The sequence below is a fragment of the Pelecanus crispus genome, chromosome 8 (assembly GCF_030463565.1).
Source record: "Pelecanus crispus isolate bPelCri1 chromosome 8, bPelCri1.pri, whole genome shotgun sequence".
Taxonomy (NCBI): domain Eukaryota; kingdom Metazoa; phylum Chordata; class Aves; order Pelecaniformes; family Pelecanidae; genus Pelecanus; species Pelecanus crispus.
Genome location: NC_134650.1, coordinates 36,630,044 through 36,644,784, shown reverse-complemented (window position 1 = coordinate 36,644,784; position 14,741 = coordinate 36,630,044). Strand labels below are relative to the sequence as shown.

Sequence of the window (14,741 nt, the reverse complement as noted above, 5' to 3'; positions counted from 1 at the left end):
TCCTTCTGCTCTGTCTTTCTAGCTATAATATCCAAGAATCACATACGTATGTATTTAGTTTTAAAGATGCAGGTTCGAGAGTGTAAAAATTCTTTTCCCACTTACTAATGAATCTGGGCTAAATTTGATTATCATTAACTATTCACTGTAGTGTTTCAGTTTGGTTTCGTATTCATTTGCATCCACATTCTGCTGTGTTACGTATACTGATAAGTAATAGCTGCTTTTTAGTGAAGTGTGCAAGTATAGCACCCAGCCTTGTCCCTTCCAAAGCTTGCTCCTGAAGCAGTGCTGTTAAGTGTTTCTGCAGCATCATTTTGCATATGGTGGTCTGTGTGCTTGTGTAAGTCGTGCACTTTTGTTTGCAAGGCGTATATGAAAACCCTTAATAGCTTTTAAAACTTGCAATGTATAGCAGGAGAAGAAGTAAAAAATACTGATGAGATTATGGTTTGTAACTGATCTATATGGATTGATTTTTTAATTTTTTTTTTTTAAGTTGGATATGAAGTATTTGTCACCTCTTCTGTTGGCATACGAAGACAGAATAAGAGAAAAGGAAGACTTAATTCTTGAACATGAGGCAAGTTGCCATTTAAAGAAAATATACTTCTACACTAAAGTAGAAATAAATTACTGATTTTTTTTTAAAAGGGGTTTGTCAAAGCTATTGTCTGCCTAAAATGAAAAAGTGACTTTGTTTTACTTTTCCATGCATAGTTACTGTGCTGTGTTATCCTACTTGGCTTGCTTGGTTTTGTCAGCCTGTTCAGATGTAGAAGCAGGCACTACACTAAAATGTACAAGAATTGTGCTCTCTGAATAGAGTAAACCATAAACACAGTCAGTGGTAGAAAGAATTTGCTATTGTCATTCATAATGGGGATGCAGTGCCCTGTATAGCTGCTCTTCCAGTTACAGGCCTGTAGATTTTGTGGTAGACAAATATTTATTTCTAGATATTTAAGGAGTGGGTACTCTTTTTTTTTATTTTTTAGAAGTATTTTTGTGTCACTGAATCTTTGAAAAATGGTGATTTCCTTCAGAGCAGAACTGCCATAGGTTTTCAAAATAACTTATTTCCTTCAAAAAATTAAGCCATAGAATGAGCAGAAAACACTGAGGGTTTTATATTACTGTAAATTCACAGTATTGTCCTACAATATTCAAATTAATGTCATTCATACTGAAAATGTATAATATCATCTAGTAATTTCCAGAATTAATTTTTTTAAGTCTGTATTTTAAGGTTCTACAACGTGCTTAATTCAAATGACACTTGGCAAAAATGTGGCACAATTCAAATATCTATATTATTTTTAATCAAATATTACTAGACTGATGAAGCAATTTAGAAATTAAATATGCACATCCGAATTAAAGATGAGTGAGTAGTGAGATAATATGCTGTTACTGGAAGAATTAGAAGGCACTTAGGCATGAATATTTATAAAAGTTTTTGTGGATGTAAAAATTAAAACAAAATACTTACCTGTAAAGAATTTTATGCAGAGTCCTTTGTCTTGCAGGAGGATATGAAGAATTTTAAAGTACGAGTTGAAGAGCTGGTGAAGGAGAATGAAGACCTGCATGAGCAATTAAATAAAAATAACTTTATTACCCCTACAGAATGGCAAGTATATTACTAGAAATTAATTTAAAAGCTACTCATTTTTTTTGCTTGTTGCATGCAAACTTCTGAGATTACAGATCTTAAGGAAAAATTTTGTTACCCTGAAGCAAATTAAGTTTTGCTGAAGAGTTAATAGGGTCATGATTATATCTTGTTGGAACAATGCTGATATACAATGCCTGAAATATTTTTGGAGTAAAGATTAAAAAGTGAATACGCAGTTTTGCACCTGAAGCCCATGTAATTCTGTCCCAGACCTTGCAGGTCACATACATACTCAACTTTTACACTTCTAGTAATAGTAGGAATGTGCTAATGACATCAGTTTTTCATTAATATAAAACGGTATTACAGTATGGCTTTAGAATAATCTGATGATCTTGAAGTGAAACAATGCAAACATAATTAAAGTAGTATAAAATACATATGAGGCTTAATAACAATTTACCTAAGTCAGGCATTCATTAGTTGGTAACTGAGATGGAGAAGATGGTCGTACTGGTTCATCGCAAGATGATTGTGAGCTTTTTAGGGCAACAGCTGTAAAGGGGAAAAAAAAAAGGCAGTATAGTCTTGGGGTATGTTAGAATAGCTCCTTCTAGTAGAGGCTGAGCAATAACACAATTATATGGAAGACTCTGGAGAGTCCCAGTTATCCATATTTAAGTACGGACAAACAAAGCTGAAAGGGTTTGTGTTGTGGCCAAGGAAATGGAAGGCCTTCTTTATTTGGAGTTTAGACAGATTGGCCTTTCTCATTTAGCAAAACAAAAGCTGAGAAAGGACAATGTTGCTTTCTGTAAGCACATCAGGAACAGGAGTCATGGAGTGTGCAAAGAACTACTTAAGCTGCATTTATAGGACTGAAGATAGTGTTACTAGAACAACAACTGGGTATTCATTCACCACAAACAAAGTGGAAATTGGAAGATGATTCCTAACCAGTGTAACAGGTTTTGGAATGGCATCCACTGTGAGTAGTGAACTTAAAAATTCTTACTGCACTCATGACACAGGTGGTAATTGTATGGAAGGGATCATATGGCACAGGATATATACTAGGACTTTATGACTTAAGCTGTCTCTTCCAATCTTAAGTCGCTCTGCAGATTTAACCAATAACATCGACTGACTTTCAATGAGAGGCTCCTTAGGACAGAATTGAAGTGTTTAGTTTCTGTATAGATTTGGTTAAGTAGGTTGTTATAAAGGTATCAAAGTGTTTTATAGGTGCTTTAATAAAATACTCTGGATATTTTATGTATCCTTGGATGCTTATATACTCTCCACAAATTCCAAAACACTCTTCATAGAGATGTTTCAGCTTTTTAAATATGAATTTTTGACCTTTTAACACCTTTGCTTTTAATTTTGCCTCTCTGCAAATGAATGAGAGAAGTTCATATCTCTCTGAGCTGATTCAGGCTGTCTCTAGTCTCTGTCTGGGAGCTGTTTTTTAAGGCCAGGGTTCAGCAAGGCAGGGATGTCAGATTACCAAGCTTTTGCTCTGTACCTTCAGTGGCTTCTTCACGCTCAGTGTTGCAGTGCATTGCTCCTTTCCTTTATTTGTATTGACATAACTGCTCATGGGCATGCACTGTCAAGCACATAAAGGAGTTGGTCTTGATCAACCTAATCCCCTTTTTGTAGCAATGTTTAAAATTTTGTTTCATGACATAGCCTCACAGTGCCAGGCATGGCTTGTGGGAGACATTCCTCATGCCTAAACCTGTTGATGAAATATGATGTTAGTGATACCAATTTGAAAGTTGCAGTCTTAACGGGAAAATTATTTTGTTCTTTGTTTAAAATTGTTCTGCTTCAAAGACTTGTCCCATAAGATTCACAATCCATTTTCTCAACCTTAACTCCATCCTAGATAGTTTTAATGGGAAAAAAACCTTCCATTGTTTCTTTCAGCTGATAATGCTTAGCATCTTCCATCAGCCCTGACCTTCCAGTCACAAATAATGAATGTATTTTGTCATTCAGTTTTCATTTCGTATTTATCCATGCAGATGAAAACATGCAGAGTCTTAAGTGGTTAAACAATATGAACTTTATCTTAGCTATCAACTGATTTGTAAGTGGCTGATGTGCATTTGCTTCCTTCTCCTGTGCCCTCTGCAGTAAATTTCACAGTAAATTAAATAAGTCAGCTAATCTTACAAGCTCCTGTGTGCAGATGTTTTCATGGATACAAGTGTAAGCTGACTTCTGTTTCTGTGTTTGCAAAAATCTTCAGGGTAGACTGTTTAAGACTATATTTTTCAGCTGCCAGACAACAATTGTTAGCTGTATGGTTCAGCTTAAATTTTAGTCAGAATATCATTTGATGGTAGGGGAAATTGTCCATATCTAGATCTGTACACAATAGGATGCATTTTTATCTAGGTCAGGCCACACATGAACAAAGTAGATACACATCGTGTTAGTTACTGTCATCAGAAATCCTTTGTAACAGTCTATTTTGCTACACTTTGTTTGGGCTTAGGCTACTCTTGTTGATTGACTGATGACAACTCTTGAGTTTAAATTCATGTGATATCATCTGACACTTGTACTGTATTTCTACTTGCATTCTGGCTAATACTTCTCAACTTCTTAAGCTATTATTAGAAGAGCAAATAGTTCTTAAACTTCTGTTAACATCAGAAATACTGGTATTGGTTTTCTTGAAAGCAGAATTAATACTAGTTATAAAGCAAGGAGTTAAGTTCTCTGCTCAGGATAGGTCAGTTTAAACGCCCGTCTTCTTTACAGGCCCATAAAACACTGGCAGTATTTTTCCAGAGATCAAAGCCAAGTAGGTCCAAATCCTATCCACGAATTTATTGCAAGTTTTGAAAACAAATTTGGTTCAGTTACTAGTTACACAGCTCTCTCCAAGTCATCTGGCACCATTATGTAGCTTTAATTCTGTCATATGAGAAAAGTCTGAGAGAGATGGGACTGTTTTGCCTACAGCTGTTTTGCTCAGCGGGGTCTTATCACTGTATCTAAATGCCTGAAGGGAGGGCGTAAAGACAGAGCCAGGCTCCTTTCAGGGGTGCCCTGTAGCAGGACAAGAGGTGATGGGCACAAACTGAAACACAGGAGGTTCCCTCCGAACATAAGGAAACAGTTTTTCACTGTGAGGACTGCAGCAAGCTGTCCAGAGACGTTGTGGAGTCTCCATTCCTAGAGGTATTCAAAAGCCATCAGGACGTTGTCCTGGGCAGCTGGCCCTAGGTGCCTCTGCTTGAGCAGGGGGGTTGGAACGGATGACCTCCAGAGGTCCTTCTGACTTCAGCCATTCAATGATGCCACAATTCTAATTCACACATACATATTTTTCCTTCTTTCTATAGGGATATTTTGCTTTAGTTAGTCAAAGATTTTAAACATTATTTAAAATAATTTACATATCGAGGGTTGTGAGTTCGTGTCTCTAAGAAGCTTACCTTGGGTTCTGACATTGCTTTCAATAAGGGTTTTTAAATTTTTTTTTTTTTAAGAGGTTCAAATATGATTTTGTAAGTTTATACTCTTGGAAGTCAGTCGTGTTTTTAATGTGGACGTAAGTTAATATTTGAATTATATTTTATTTATAAGCCAGTTGTCATTGCAGGCAGCAGCTGCAAACTCAGGCCAAGCTTGTCTTGGAAGAAAACGGATTGTTGATGGAGCAACTCGAAATTCAGCAAGCTAAAACAAAAGAGAGTCACAGACAACATGTTCAAGAAGGTACAGTGTTTGAGTTATTTTTTGCATCGGCAGATTCCTCTGGATATTTCTTGTTAATAGCCTTCTGATTGGGTATTAGAAAGAGAACAAGCGTGTTACAGTTTAAAATCCCAAAACTGAAAGTAAGATTTCTTAATGAAGTTTAAAAAGCAAGACTGAACCTTAATTCACAGATTAGGATGTTCAGAAAAACATTTAATTATGTGAGAGTAACGTAAGTCACTGATGAGAATGGTTTCCTTAAGTGAACCTATATAGCAAAACTCCAATTCTGAAATTTTCTATTCATCTGCCACCTAATTCCATAAATACTTTCCTTTCTGCTTTTAAAGTTTCTGAGTTTCCTGTTTAGAGTTTTATATCTCTACATCCATCTGTGTTTAGAAGATAACAACTCATCAGGTACCAGGCCAAAGGCCAGACAATACCCCAAAATCAGGTGTTCCTCTTTCTAAATCTCAAAATAGCTCGATCTGGTATGATTTGTCAAAACATCCCTAGAAAACACTGACAGATTTTGTTATCTATTGCTGAATTTCTCACAAGGAGACAAGAGCCCTGATCTTCCTTTCAGTTCCTGCAACTGTTTTGGCAGTGTATCCAGTGATTGAAATACATACTACAGAAAGAACTTGGAGATCAGTGAACAGAAACTAGGCAGTCTCTAGATGTGTGCCCTATCTACTAGGCTACAAAAGTCATGTTCCATTTTAGGTTCTTTTCCTGAATTAGTAAAATCTGAATCAGAGGATTTTTCAGAATAAAATGACATTTCAATGAGCAAATAGCTTATAGCCCTGAAAATTGAAGTTTTGGCACTTTTCCAAAGCAAACTGCTTGAGACAGCAAAAAAAAAAAAAAAATCTAAACTGTTAAAATACAAAACAAACTGGCAAATTCACTGTTATGTAATGCTGTGAACAACTAGGAATTAACATATTACTGGTTTAGTTGTAGTTTCATGAGGCAATTGAATTAATTATGCTGTACCCAGGTTTGCTTTTTTTTTTTCCCTCCCAAAAGCTTCAAAATTGACCAAACAGATAATAATCTTAGAAGATAAGAAACACAGTCAAGAGGGAGAGATAGCAGAGTACCAGAAGCAGTTGGAAGCTTTGCGTTCTACTTGTGAAGACCTGAAAGCCAGACTGGATAGCAGAATAGCAGCAGAGGAGCACTTTGCTTTGGTGAATGATTTAAAAAGGTATGAGTTTACATATGGCGCAAATTCTGCAAACAATTCTGCAAAGCTTTCACATGAACAGATCTGCATACGCATCACTCTGTGGGTTGCAGGCGAGTGGAAACTTAAGCTGGTAATCTATGAAGATAACTACCAAAAAAAGGTAAAGAAATATTTCAAAAATACTGTCTCACTTTTTATAGGCAATTAAAATTATACAAGGAAATCCCAGCTCTAGAAACATCGGTAGAAGTGTTTCTACCATAGCGTATGTACTGCTAAATGTACCTTTTTAATAGTAGAAGAGGAGGCTTTAAAAGTAGAATTTTTGTCAAATCTAATTACCTCTGTCAACACTATATATAAAACATTTGCATTCTTTTGTTCCCATCTTTAGGAAAATGTCTGAAGGATCCTGAAATGCTGAACTAAAAACACTGTGTTTCTCCAGTCTTTACGATATGGAAATAACACAACACAAAAGTGTTGTCATGCAGCATAGTCTGTAAAGTAATGTTTTTCTAAAGACATTGTGTAAATTTGTTTGCTTTCAAGCCTAGGATAGTGCAAGTTACTGTTTCTTGGTACAGTGCCTTCCTGAGAAGTTCTCAGACCTCCTTTTTTGGTATTGCTAGTAATTTCTTTGAAAAAAGAAAAATTACGAAGGAAATACATTTGGGCTATATAGGCTATTTTTATAATTTAAATTCTACTTCAAGTGAAGTCAGGATGAATTATTTGAATAATTTCGCTTGTATTATGCTTCATTCATGATTTGATATGTTAGGAGATTGTAATACCGCTCTGATGTCACCACTGAACATTAAGCATTATCAATGTATCTTTTTCATACCTTCAACATGTGTATCTTATTGTAATTTAGCTTTTTAGTGAAGAGGTCTACACATGACTACTGTTCTACACTGTTGGTTTTTGCAGCCATTTACAACAGGAGCAGGTGAAAAAGCGCTGTGAGGTGGAGGATCTAATGGGAAAGATAGCATCACTACAAGCTCAAAACAAGAAACTGCTTTTAGAGAAAAATAACTCCATTGCTGACAACAAGATCCTGGAAACTGAGATGGCAGTGACACAAAAGACAAACAGGTCATACCACATTCTTATTTTCTTACGTAGAAATACTTATGAAAATAACAGGAGAAATACGTGTAAAAATACTGTCTGACATTCCACAGTGTGTAATTTCTACCTATTGCAGAAAAAACATGTTTCCTAAACACATCTTTTGTCACATTTAAAGGCCTGGTTGTAAAGTAACTTTGCTAAACTTTGTATGCTTTCATGCACACTTTTCTATGTTTACATGCAAATTAAGAATATATCTTTAATGCTAGTAGTTAGCTATAGCAATTAATCATTTGTGTACTCACCGGAAAAATAGGGTATTACACTATTTGCAGACCTTCTCATGCACCTGAGTGGTTCAGACTGGGCTCACAATAGTTCAAAAAGTAAACACAGTATTATTGTTATATTTCTTAAGAAATATGTGCTTGTAGCCATTGCACAAATTGTTCTTTTGAATCATTAAGACTGTTGTTATTCACACACCATATTGTAAAGGAAAATGGCCCCAGAAAGTGGGAAACGTCACTTTCAGCATTGCAAATATTTTGAGTCGGTGCATCTTTAGCAGTATATTTGATTGTTTAGGACTTGTACAAGTTGATTTGCACATGCAATGCAAGTTTTTTAAATGCCATTATTAATTCCCAATCTGAAGATTTTCCTTTTTCTGTTAATTTTATAGGAGATTAAAGAAGAAAATAGGTCTTTTGAAACTGCAATTGGAAGAAGCAATGGAAAAAGAAGTTGCAGCCCATCACTATCTAACAAACCTTATTGGTTTGGTGGAGAAGATCGCTCAGGAGCGTGATCATCTTATTTTTTTGGTAATTGCCTTTAAATAATTAATATGACTTATTTGATATTTCACACAATTAGCACCATACTAGCACAATTTATGGTTAATTTGCATTATCAAAAAAGAAAGCTGTAATTTCAGCTTAATGATTTAGCTATTTAAATAGACTTTTGCAGATAGGACAGGAGCAGCAAAAGATTGTATTCTAGAATAGTGGTTAAAAGCAACTACTCTAATTTCTGGAGATAATATTAAACCTTAACTCACAGCATCATTAGGGTCTGCAATGGTATATATCAAGTTTAAAAGAATTTTTTAATCTGATTTTAGAGATTGGCTTCAATTGTTGAAGCTACATGTATTGAAAAATAGCACACGATCATAAATTTTTAATACACTTTTCTGAATGTAAAGGTAAACTGTTATCCTTGAAGTGATCTGTATGGACCTTCTACTGTGGAAATGCATGCATGTTAATGCTCCTTTTTGGTGAGCAGTCATTTTGGCAGGCTGGTTGAGAGTTTTGGAACAACTTCAGTTTAGTGAAAGCGTCTGGAGCATGGAAGTTACTGGGCTTTTTATAGGCACATTTTGTTTCCTTTACAAGATCTTGGACAAAATTTCAGTTTTACATATTGGCACTCCATCTTCAAATTGGTCCTGGAAACCATTTCACAAAACTTTGTTGAAATAAAGCTTCTTTTGCTTCTGTTGTTCAAGTAGTAGACAAAGGTTGTCATCAGTGTTGGGTAAAAAGATTCTATAGTGGTTAATTCCTAATTCTAGAAGAGGAACTATGGTGACCCAACTCAAATCCTTGTTCACTGCAAACTGGACTTTAGGATTGTGAAACTAGGCACAGTAAATGTCTCCTAGGAATTAGGGGAACTGGTTCTTACCTCTCAGTCTCTGGTGTATCTACTTTCAAATATTCAGCATACCACATGAGAAGTATGACAGATCCAGAATTACCCGTAAGTACAAGGTGTGCCATTTGGCTTAATAAAACCCTAGTAGATGTTCAGAATACTTTTAGCAGTAAAAGCCTGTTTCAGAAGGAGAGATGTCTTAACCTTAATCACCACAAGGTAGTGTAAACCCTATCTTTGCAAGTGTGTAGTATTTGACATCATATTTTTCCCTTCTGAAACCTGCACCTGAAAGTACACACTAGAAAATCAAGTTTCATGCACATGCAAAAAGCTCAGAGTAGGTCTGTGGAAAGCAGCCCAACATGCAGTCAACGATGGCCTGTCTGTCTTTTGACAGGTATAAACTGATCCAGCAATTAGATGCCAGTCTGGTCATGCAAAACAGAATTTATCTCTCCTTTTGGATCGCATTCTCTTGCATATATGTATGAAGATGATACATACTTGCCGTCTGTTATTTCTCTATTTTGTGGCTTAGGTACTAAACAGCGCACACAGGTCTTGCTTTTTTTTTTTTTTTGTGAATTCACTGTGTCTGGGCTGACAGCAGATACTGAGATACTACTTCTACTGAAGTAGTCTAATATCAGTAAAACCTTTATCCAGTTTACCTTGCTGCCTGATAGAGCTGAATCAGAACAACCTGTTCCTACTTTTAATTGCTGAACTTAAAACCTACCTTGGCAGAAAGTTAGACTGCAGGTATCTTGTAGTCAGGTAATCTGATAAGGCTGTCTAATGGGAAGGCCTAGAAAACAAAAGAAATTTAGTTAGAGCCAGACCCTAATGGTAATGAAGAGCCACTACTGAGCATGATGTATAATTAAAAATGTATTACCATTCCCCCCACCTCAAAATTTGGTATGTCAGGTTTACTTACTCAGTTCAGCTACTGCTATTACCTTAGCCATATTCTTTTATTCACTAATTGAATTAAAGTTTTAAAATTCATTTTATGCCCATTTAATCCAGGACAGGGAGAGCAGAAAGGGTACAGCACTCTAAGAATAGTCTTCCTTAATGAGTATTAAAAAAGAAAAAAATCTGTAGTAACCCCACCTCCACAAAAATAAATGGATAGTCTTAAATGTACTGTTTCCAGGATCAGTGACAGCCTACTGATAAATCTAGGAGTAAAACGGAGCAGCAAGAAACTTATTTAAAACAATTTTGATAGTGCAACACTGATGATTGACTGTAATCTTGAATTAGCAGCTGTCAAAATGATTCTTTTATTGTAATGTATGATTCATGTGCCACACCGTAAATCAAAATGTCACTGAGCACGAAGCCCACAGACTCCAGTGATGCTAGTTAATTTTGACTTCGGTGAAAGGAGATGTGTCTCTGGAGCGACATGGGTAGTTAAAGGTCATCAGATGTTGCTGATCCTAAAACATGGTTATTTCTCTCTTGAGTGCTTTCAGTGGATTTAACAGTTGAAACCTCTTAGAGCTTTAAAATTATTTCATTGTTTACAGCTTATGCAGTTTTTGTTTTGTTTACTTTTTATATCTGAGAGAGCATGTATGAAATGATGGAAACAGACATAAGACAGAAGCATTTCATAAGCCACATGTCAGAGTCCTTGCCTGAATCCCTGCCAATTTCAAGGGCTCTTTTGAGAGCAGACTACTAAATCTCACCCAGAAGGATGAGTCTCATGCATACAAATAGGATCCCTACATCCATCTGTAGAAAAATATGCAGAATTGGTTGGGTTTACAGTATCAGTAGCTATGATCCTTTCAGAATAAAACTGTTTCAAGGTATTATTTTGTTAGTGAAATAGTATTCACAGACAGTTGACAACTTATTAACTAGCCATCATTAGAATAATTTTCAGGATTCTTTTTCCATCTTGGTTCTTCAGACTATTGGAGCTCAAAACAGAATAGCTTTGTCTTCCTCAGTGTATGTATTTTGTCTGCCCTGTCTAAAGTAATGATTACACTGAGTTAAGTATACTGTATGTTTGCAGGCCAAATGTTTGGAAAATGAGAATCATGGTGTTCTCAACAAAATAGTAGAAGGCAGTCTACGCTTAGGAAGATTGGAAGAAAAAGTTAAGGTAAGCAGTATTTCTAAGCTAAATATTATGTAGAATGTTTTGTTTTTTTAATGAGAAAAGGCAGTAGTTTATCTGTGTCAGTGTTTTTATGAAAGACATGGATTATTTTATAAATATTTTTTAAAAAGCCAAATAGATCATCATTAGAGTTTTCACAAATATCTTTTTCCATTGTAGTTGTACATTGCATGTCTGCCAGGTCATTCCATTTACATCATTACCTGGGGAATTATGACTAGTTGCAAAAATAATTAAAAATTATACTTCATTTGTATTTCATTTTTGCTCTGTAGTGTAGCCCAACCATTCTCTCTCCTACTTTTTTGAGGCTGTACTAATGCTTCAACTTGACGTCCATTACAATTATATTTGGAAGAATGAAAGACATATCTTGAGTGTAGTTATCCTCAAGTACTTTCATATGGCCATAGGGTAGGAGGTTTAGAAACACATAGGATGTTCAAACATCTAGCCTAACTAGAGAATACATTATAGGTTATCTTTACAACTGTCTAAACAAATACAAAGCATAGTGTGTAATTGCAGTGTAACAGCGTAGAGAGGGAAATACGTTTGAAACTTTTTATATTTTAACATCCTTGGTGCTAGAGTAATTGCTTTTACTGTAAACTCAAGAAAGGAAGGAAGAGGGTATCTGGTGTATTTGTTTCTATATATAGAAAGTAATATATATTACTTTCAAAAGCCGTTTTGTACTAAGTCAAGTGTGCGCAGTTTACCCAAAAGCAGAGAGTCTCCATACATTGTACTTCCCAGTCGAGACCTACGCTGCTATTCCTGCATCGAATGACACAAATCTGCACCGCTATTATAACGGAGACCAGCTCCTTCTGTACTTCCCTTGTAAGGACCAACACAGCCCAGGAATTAGCAACAAAGAAAATAAACAAAATCGTAGATGTAAAGAGAGAACAGGAAATTGAAAAATAGCTAGAATTCCTAAGCAGCCCTTCATAAAATACCTAAACGTGTGAAACACTACCATAAAAGAATTCTCTCATTCCACTAATACAGCTATAAATTTTTTAGCCATTTCTCACCCTCATTCATGTCTGTCTAAATTTAGAAAACATCTCCCCTACCAAGACAGTGGCTTGTATTCTTAAATACAGATTTTTTGCACTTTAATAGATCTGTGACTACTATAAGGGATAGAGAAGAGACTTGCGTAAAATCAAGAATATTTACATGCAGTACATGGTGTGAATTTTAAGTGCAAAACCAAATAAAATTTAAAAAGTCCTTCTTAACCCATCAACTGTTAATGGAAATTAGAAAAAACCAGCCTGTAAATAAAGTTCTTAAATATTGCTGTTTCTATTTAGCAAAAGTAAGACTAATTTACTTGTAAAACTTTCTTGTTCTTAGTTTTTGACAGTAAAGCAGAAAGCTTAAACAGTCACAGAACACCTTAAAATATCATCTGCTTCTTGGTTATCATATTAATTGAACTTTGCTAAAAGCTAGTATCATTTATTTCTTTGCTGAAAACACCTTAATTTTTTAAACAACTCCAATTAGTTAATCCCCTTTTCTAAATAGAAGTTTATTAACTTGTTCTCTTCAGTGATGTATGGAAAGTTACGGGGATTCTTTTGTTTTACATAAAAAAAAAAATTGTAAGTCTAAATACATTGCCAAGTTTTTAGTTTGGTTCTTTTTAGTCATGAGACTTTTTTAATCTCAACGTGTAATGCAGTTCCTCAAACAGGACAGGCCGTATTGCACACACTGTTTTTTCAGGTGCTGCTGATACAAATTCAGGTGAATGTGGAAAGGCAAAAGAATTCTTCACTTGGAAGATACATGTTTGCCTCCACAGTTCATGCACAATTCCAACAACCATGAAACTTGAACAGCAGCTTACTTTAAGATTACGTACTTCCTACTTAGTTGGGTGAGATAGGTTGGAGTCTCATTAGTCTGATTGTATCAGCTGGAGGAATACTACTATCAGCTGCTTCAGGAAATCACAAATTGGGTCACTGCCCTGTATGTTGAATTACAGGATAAACCTCTTATGCTGTATTTAGGTGTAATCTGTCTCCAGTGATAATAGTATTTAAAACGCATTCATATTTTTGAAAGGGTGATATAAATACTGGTAGTGTGAGTGCTACACTATTTCTTGTCTTAGAAAAGGGTGTTTTGCATTGGCTTTTAGCCATATTCAGCTATTTCAGCGAGATACAAGATAGGAAATACAAATTGTATCCCATGAATTAGAGCACAGAGTCCTTGGGTTATGATGAGAGAAAAGCTTCTAGCCTACAGGTTTGAGTTACTACAAGTGCCTACAATGTGCGTCTGTATTTTCTGCTTTTTAGACATAACCAGGTATCTTATGCTTACCTTTTGGTGAATTCATTGACTCATTATCTCAGCAGGCACAAACTCATCCAAAACCATGTTACAGGTCAGATGCACCGTGTGTGTGTCAAAAGATTCTCTGGGGCTTCTTTCACATCACTGCAAATGTTACTTGAGGGGATGAAAGAAGGCAGGCTAGGTGGGACAGCCCTTCTTCACTGGAAACATATGGCACGTACCCTATAGACAGTGGCAGTGGTCATTCAAAAAGCTGGCAATTCCATTCCCTTTAGATCACTTCCCTCTGAAGTCAGGTCATTTGTGCTTTGCATATAAAAGTGGATCTGGTCTTCTGGGCTGGAGTTCTTCCTTTTAGTGAATTCTTTCGGATGAAAGTAAATGAACAAAAATCCTGTGTTTTTTGTTTTTCCTTGAGAAGCCTCAAAATAAATCAAGATCTGGCAGATCTTTGGAAGTCTTTAAATAACATGTTTTTGCTAAAATAAAACCCCAAACCATGTCGATATTTATATATACAGCTTTATTACATATTTTTTAAATTGTGTATGCTTAAGTTAGGTAGCAAATCAGAAGCGATTCTCTTTATAAATACCCATTTTTAGTTTGGGACTTACCAATTACTGTAAACAAACTTTATAAAGTAATTCACTGTGCAAAATGTTTTGTAGGTTATCAGTACCACATGAAATTCAGAAAATAACAGTAGAGCAGTATCCAATAGGTTGAATACAAATATTCAGAAAAAGAAATAATTTTTTGCAGGAACTATGTTAAGGAAACAAAACTTACTTCAGTATTTTAATTTTCAAAACAAATTAGGTTCATTTCTACTTTCATATACTTTGGTTTATGTCAGATAATTTTTCAGGCATACTGAATCATGAAAAATACTAAAGCTTACTTAAAAACTTCTTTAATTGGCCCTTTAAGATTCAGCTACAAGCTGCTTTGTCATAATT

General features: G+C 35.4%; 1 protein-coding gene across 4 annotated transcripts in view; it reads left to right on the top strand.

The window, feature by feature from the left end:
- Positions 1-14,741, top strand: part of CEP89 (centrosomal protein 89) — a 42,136-nt gene that overhangs the window by 10,717 nt on the left and 16,678 nt on the right. For all 4 annotated transcript variants that reach the window (XM_075715531.1, XM_075715530.1, XM_075715532.1 and 1 more), the window contains 7 exons: positions 500-583; positions 1,530-1,637; positions 5,248-5,359; positions 6,383-6,563; positions 7,482-7,649; positions 8,314-8,455; positions 11,341-11,430. In XM_075715531.1, the coding sequence (XP_075571646.1) occupies positions 500-583; positions 1,530-1,637; positions 5,248-5,359; positions 6,383-6,563; positions 7,482-7,649; positions 8,314-8,455; positions 11,341-11,430 (885 nt within the window). The remainder of the gene's footprint in view (positions 1-499; positions 584-1,529; positions 1,638-5,247; positions 5,360-6,382; positions 6,564-7,481; positions 7,650-8,313; positions 8,456-11,340; positions 11,431-14,741) is intronic.